The sequence below is a fragment of the Kryptolebias marmoratus genome, linkage group LG14 (genome assembly GCF_001649575.2).
Source record: "Kryptolebias marmoratus isolate JLee-2015 linkage group LG14, ASM164957v2, whole genome shotgun sequence".
NCBI classification, from domain to species: domain Eukaryota; kingdom Metazoa; phylum Chordata; class Actinopteri; order Cyprinodontiformes; family Rivulidae; genus Kryptolebias; species Kryptolebias marmoratus.
Genome location: NC_051443.1, coordinates 26,188,384 through 26,194,747, shown reverse-complemented (window position 1 = coordinate 26,194,747; position 6,364 = coordinate 26,188,384). Strand labels below are relative to the sequence as shown.

Sequence of the window (6,364 nt, the reverse complement as noted above, 5' to 3'; positions counted from 1 at the left end):
TGTGTGTGTGTGTGTGTGTTACCTATGAACTGGGAGCTACCCCAGATGAAGGGCAGAAACTGGAAGTCGTCCAGACCCCACACCCCCTGGCTGCCAGCGGGCTCCATCCTGTAGGTCTTCTGCAGCTTCCTCATCACCTGGAGGTACCTGAAGGAAGGCGGAGTCAGAGGAGTCACAGGTGTTCCAGGTGAGCACCATCAACCTCACACACAGCAGCTGGCAAACCCGTGTTCCTGCAGCCAGTTCCAACGGACTCCCACCCGTCCCTCTGAGGACTTTTAAACCCTCAGCTAACTGAGTTCATCAGTAAGTGGGCGGAGCTAGCAGGAGCGCCGACCTGTTGAAAACCTTGAAGACGATGGCGAGCTGATCTGCGACTCCGAGGACTCCGACTTTACAGAGACAGCAGAGGAACGCTGCGAACGCCGCTTCGTGACCTGAGGAGAGAACGTTCAGAACTGAAGTCTGCAGTGGTAGTAGCTGAGAGTCATCCCAACACTCTGACTGTGGTACCGGTTCCATAGTCGATCCGGGTCGGGTTCCCCACGGACTCCTTCAGGTAGACGGAGATCTCTGCAGCTGCGGCGCTTTGGTCCACGGGGAGGACGGCCGACACCAGAGCCTCAGCTTCCTGCAGACAGACATCAGCTGAAGGCCCGACAGGAACCTGAAGGAACCTGCAGGAACCAGCAGGAACCCACAGGAACCTGAAGGAACCCACAGGAACCTGAAGGAACCAGCAGGAACCTGAAGGAACCAGCAGGAACCCACAGGAACCTGAAGGAACCAGCAGGAACCTGAAGGAACCAGCAGGAACCTGAAGGAACTAGCAGGAACCTGCAGGAACCCACAGGAAGGAGGAACCCACCTGCTCCAGTCTGGAGAACCAGGTTCTGAAGGCCTTATTACCAAACCGGGACGGCTGGTCCACAGGAGGAGTCTCGTTTATCCATCGGTCCAAAGTCCCCAAAAGGTCCAGCAGCTTCTCCACCGTCTGCAGGAGGACAGGAGGAGGACAGGAGGGAAGTAGAAGGACAGCAGTAGGTTAGGACATCAGGGGGACAGCAGCAGCAGGTTAGGACAGCAGGAGGACAGCAGCAGGTTAGGACAGCAGGAGGACAGCAGCAGCAGCTCATGTCTCGGCGCCGCAGGTCGTACCTCAGACACCTGGTAGGGACAGCTCAGCTTCCTGCCTCTCACGCTGTCGTTCAGAGTCAGGATGAAGCCCACGTAGTCGCAGAACGCCTGAGAGACAAACAACAAACCGCTGACCAACTAACCAGCTAACCAGGAGCTTAACTAGTACTGAGAGCAGCTGACAACCAACAGGAATCTGAGTTAGGACAGACACAGACTCTTATTTTGAAAGGATTCATTTAGACTCCAAACAGAACCGACCTGAGATCGTTTCCACTTCCCCATGTCAGGAACCATGCTGATCTCCTTCCTGGGGATCATGAAGGAGCTTCTGGCTGCTTCATCTCCACGAAGACGAGTTCAGAGAGGGAAACACAAAGACTTCATGAGTCTGTTTCAGTTCACAGAAAGGTTTCCTCCGGATCAAACAAACAAAACTCTGAGGGAGCTAAAGGCTAAAGGCTTAAAAAGATTAGCTTCATAGCTAAAAGTAGCATAAAAAGACAAAAACAAGCAGCTGCGGCTGATTTTAAAGAGAATTGAAGAGATTTCTGTTTCTGTGAGGAAACATCTGTAAAAAATAAATGTTTATAAAAATATAAATGTTTTAAAAAGTCCCATCGGCTGAACGAGCCAAAGGTTTTGATGTAAAAACAGCTAAAACCTACCTGACTCAGAGTTTATTTAAAACAGTTATTAAATGTTTTAACTGTTAATAATTTCAGGTTTAATTTGATGTTTTGTCATTTCTTTGTTTTACTGCAGATTTATAACAGAAAGTTGAAGCTTTTAAACCAACAGAAGCTAAATTAAAGACTAAAACTTCATCTTTGCTTCTTAAATGTTTATGGGTTTTAACTCTGTGTTTCTCAGCATTAATTAAAAACCAGGAGGACTGGGAGGTGTTAATAATCATAAAAACATTTAAATTCAGAGTTTTTTCCAACATTAAATCAATAAAACACGATGACTGATGACTGAAAATGAGCATCATGCTGCTTAAATAATCCTGGGGTTATTAACTCTTCACTAAAAGATTAAAAAACTAATATTTGTAAAAGTATAAAGATAAAAACTCAAACTAGCTTTAATTTAAAATCCTAATTCCCGGCAGTTTATGTCTCTGACAGGTGATCGTAAATATTCTGGATTATTTTTACTCCGTAACTGAGATTACCGCGTAGAAAAACTCATTAAATGCTCAGTTTAAGGTATTTTTTAACACTTTAACTCATAATTTGTCAGCAGAGAGCAGAAACATCTGATATTTACCTGCCTGCTGCTCCGCTTCCGCCATGGCGAGGCTTCCTTCTTCTTCGTGGGTTTTAATTAGGCGAGTTGAACTCAAGCAGCGCTCTCTGCTGCCCCCTAAAGGCGGCAGGTGGTTTTATTGGGACTGCGTTGTGAAATGCAGTTTCTATTTATTATGATGTTTATTTTTTTTATATGAGGTTAAATTTAACATAATTTAACACATTTTAACTCCAGCTCCGAACCAGATGGGTTAACAGGTCCAGGACTTCAGAATTCAAAGAGAATTATCTGTTTTATCCATTTTTTCTTCACGTTTTTGTGGTTTAAAATTAATCTTAAAGGCTTTATAAATAAATAAAAAATGCATTTATCTGTTTTAAACATTAAAACTACAAACTGATTCCTAATTTTCCCAATCCCTTTGGTTTAAAAGATGAAATTATTAACTGCCACAGTGTTTTGTTGAATCTGTGTTTTGTATTGATGAATATTGATCCCAGGAGTTAGTCTGGTCCCACCCAGCTCTTATCCGTGACCTCTGAGGAACTTTTCCAGCTGTTTCTGGGTGAAGCTGCAGGCTGTCCGCCCGCTCCAACCCCCGGTTTCTCTCCGGTGTTTCTGAGCTCTAATCATCGGTTAAACACCGGGTTAATCACACTCAACTCCACCGGTCTCAGGTCAGGGTCTGTGGGCGTTTCTGTGACATCAGAATGTGGGGCATTTGCAGCAGAACTGCGGTGAGAAAAACACACAACTTCAGCAGAAAACGATCCGTTTAACCGCGAAGCTAACAGCGAGGGATAAGGCTACCTCTTTTTATAAACATTTCGTTTTATGTGCGACAGATTTGTCCGCTCTGACGGTTTAGGTTTTAGTGTTTTCTGACTAAAATGGAGCGGTTGTGTTTGTAAAGTTTACCTGAAAGTGAACGGGGGCTAGTTAGCTTTGGTGGCTAATGTTAGCTAACTGTTAGCAGAGTTTTCATGAAAGTGAACGGGAGCGAGTTAGCTTCGGTGGCTAATGTTAGCTAACTGTTAGCAGAGTTTACATGAAAGTGAACGGGGGCTGGTTAGCTTCGGTGGCTAATGTTGAACTTTCTGCTAACAGAAGTGGGTCAAAGGTGAGTTTATGGTTAACTGAGAATAAAAACGGGAACTAAACTTTTATTGTAGCTTAGGTTAGTTAACGAGATATAAACTTAGTTTGGCAAATAATGCTGTCTTAAGGGTAATTTAAAACGGTTATACACCCTTTTGAAGCATTTAAAGCCTTAATATTTTACATATTTTGCAGTTATCAGCTTATAAGATGTCTGTATTTGTCATTAAATGTTTTATATTATTGAAAAACATCAGTTAGCACATTTTTGTGAGTTGTGCTTTAGTTTGAAAAAAAAATATATATATTTTTAATTTGAGCTTGTTTTTAATCGAGTGTAGTAACCACTTAAAGCTTTTATTGACAGTTTTTCTGTTTTATCAGGTTTATTTTTTGGTTGATTTTGAATAAGTTCAATGTTCTTGAACATATAAATAGTTGTATAAAAAGAAACGCACTGGTTAATGTTTCATCTGTCAGGACGTAGAAATAAACTGAGAATTTTTCGTTCCTCCTCATCAAACCTGAACTGCCAATAAAAGGCTTTAAGCTCGTGTCACACATTAACCGAACCCGGGATGATGCAAATAAAAGCCTTCAGAGTTTGTCCTTTTAAACAGAATCTGTTTGCCTTCATCACATCTGGCTCGTGTCTCCTGAGAAGGTGGCGATGGCGAAGTCCTGTGGCTTTGGGAGACCCCGTCACCTGGTGAAGCCCGTCTCTGCGACCCGCGTCGCCGGCAGGTACCTGACCCACCAGCGGGGGCTGCCGGCTCTGCCCGTCCCCCCTCTGCAGCAGACCTGCGAGCGCTACCTGGCCGCCCTGGAGCCCCTTGTGGAGGCGGAGGAGCTGACGCAGACCAGGGAGCTGGTCCAGGACTTCCAGAAGAGCGGCGGGGTCGGAGAACGTCTGCAGAAAGGCCTGGAGAGGAGAGCGAGCAGCACGGAGAACTGGGTACGTCCACAGGTTTCAGAACGTTCCTGAAAATGTTTGTTTGTTCTCGTTTCTTCAGTAAAGTTCAGGAACCGATCAGAGTCCAGTTGGACCGCAGTGAGCTGAGCTCGGAGCCGCTCTAACGGTCCGATCTCGTCTCTTTGCAGCTGTCGCAGTGGTGGGTTCAAGTAGCGTACCTGGACTACCGGATGCCCGTGGTGGTCCATTCGAGTCCTGGTCTGGTTCTGCCCCGGATGAACTTCAGTGATAAGCAGGGACAGATCAGGTAAACAGGTTTTTCTTCAGGTTTTAGTTTGTGTTCAGACTCATAATCTCTTCAGCTGCTTCTGTTCTGTCATCTGTTTGGTTTCAGGTTTGCTGCCAAACTGATAGCCGGTGTTTTGGACTTTAAGACGATGATCGACAAGTAAGTCCGCTCTGTGTCCCGGTCCTGGTCCCGGTCCCGGTCCTGGTCCCAGTCCTGGTCCCGGTCCTGGTCCCGGTCCTGGTCCCGGTCCTGGTCCCGGTCCCGGCTCCACTGTTTACCTCCTGATCCCGTCTGTTTTGCAGCGAGACTCTTCCTGTGGAGTTCTTGGGGGGGAAGCCTCTCTGCATGAACCAGTACTACGAGGTGCTCTCGTCCTGCCGAGTCCCTGGCCTGAAGAGAGACTCGGTGGTGAATCACGCCAAGAGCTCGCCGCCGCCCCGACACATCACCGTGGTTCACAACTTCCAGGTGAGGAAGCCTCATGTTTACTCACGTTTAATCCACCTGTCGGCGCCTGATGTCTGCTTCTGCCGTGTTCCAGTTCTTCGAGCTGAACGTGTACGACGGCGACGGGACTCCGCTGAGCTCAGATCAGCTCTGCGTTCAGCTGGAGAGGATCTGCAGCGTCGCCCAGGAGGCCGCCGCCGAGCCCGTCGGCATCCTCACCACTCTGCATCGAGACGTTTGGGGCCGAGCTTACCTTCGCCTCATTAAAGGTGAGTCCACTGACCTTTGACCCGGAACTCAGGCTGGAATCAATATGCTGCAGTTCTCCTCTCCACCAGCAGAGGGCAGTCATGATTCAGACTCAGCAGGAGAGAAACTCTGAAATGACCACTGATGGAGTGTTGGCAGCCATTTTTAATTTATTTAATTTATTTACCTTCATTCATCGAAATCTAATAGAATATTTTTCCTGAGCTGTTGGAGGCTCCACCGCTCCGCCGCTCGGCCTTCAGCCGTTTCTGTTTCCTCTCAGACGAGATGAACAGACAGTCGGTCGCAGCGATCCAGAGGAGCATCTTCACCTTGTGCCTGGATGGAGCGGCGCCCCGCGTGTCCCGGGACGAGTCCCGCAGCTGTGCAGCTGTCCAGATGTTGCACGGGGGAGGCAGCCGGTGGAACAGTGGGAACCGCTGGTTCGACAAGACGCTGCAGGTGACGTTCTTCAGACGTGTTCTGATGTCAGCTCCTCCTCGGGTCTCTTCTACACTCAGCTGCTAACAGGATCGGTTCTGCTGGTTCTGCTTCAGCTGCAGTCTGAACGTGTTTCTGCTCTCACTGCTCTTCAGTTCATCGTGGGCGAAGACGGAACATGTGGGGCGAACTACGAGCACGCTCCGGCCGAGGGCCCGCCCATCGTGGCGCTGATCGACCACGTGGTGGAGTACACGTACGGAGCAGAGGAGTTACAGACAGGAGCTAAACATCAGCTGAAAGCTAAAAGCTAAACGCATCAGAACTGAAGGCGTTTAAATGCTGACTCAGCGTTAAAACAACGTTTGTCTTCTGGTTCTGGACAGGAGGAAGTCGGAGACACGTCCGTCCCCCGAGTCGTCTCTGCCTCCGCCTCGCAAACTGAACTTCAGCCTGTCTCCTGAGACGAAGGAGGACATCGCTGAGGCCAAGAGACACCTGGACAGGTGAGAGCGTCTTGTCTCAGAGCCGCTGCC

The 6,364-nt window shown here is 48.0% G+C and overlaps 2 protein-coding genes across 3 annotated transcripts in view; one reads left to right on the top strand and one right to left on the bottom strand.

The window, feature by feature from the left end:
* Positions 1-2,520, bottom strand: part of ptpa (protein phosphatase 2 phosphatase activator) — a gene marked incomplete in the record, with an annotated part of 6,686 nt that extends 4,166 nt beyond the window's left edge. Inside the window, 7 exon segments of the mRNA XM_037979540.1 lie at positions 23-147; positions 338-437; positions 514-631; positions 869-994; positions 1,159-1,245; positions 1,399-1,481; positions 2,410-2,520. Of these exon segments, the coding sequence (XP_037835468.1) occupies positions 23-147; positions 338-437; positions 514-631; positions 869-994; positions 1,159-1,245; positions 1,399-1,481; positions 2,410-2,434 (664 nt within the window).
* A 395-nt stretch (positions 2,521-2,915) lies between these two features.
* crata (carnitine O-acetyltransferase a) lies at positions 2,916-6,334 on the top strand (the record flags this gene model as incomplete). Of its 2 annotated transcripts, none has more annotated exon segments than XM_017405360.3 (9): positions 2,916-3,128; positions 4,154-4,444; positions 4,591-4,709; positions 4,797-4,850; positions 4,994-5,159; positions 5,233-5,407; positions 5,671-5,849; positions 5,984-6,084; positions 6,215-6,334. In XM_017405360.3, coding segments are annotated over 9 exon segments (1,232 nt in total), but the record flags the coding sequence as incomplete, so codon positions are not given.
* Positions 6,335-6,364: the final 30 nt, after the last annotated feature.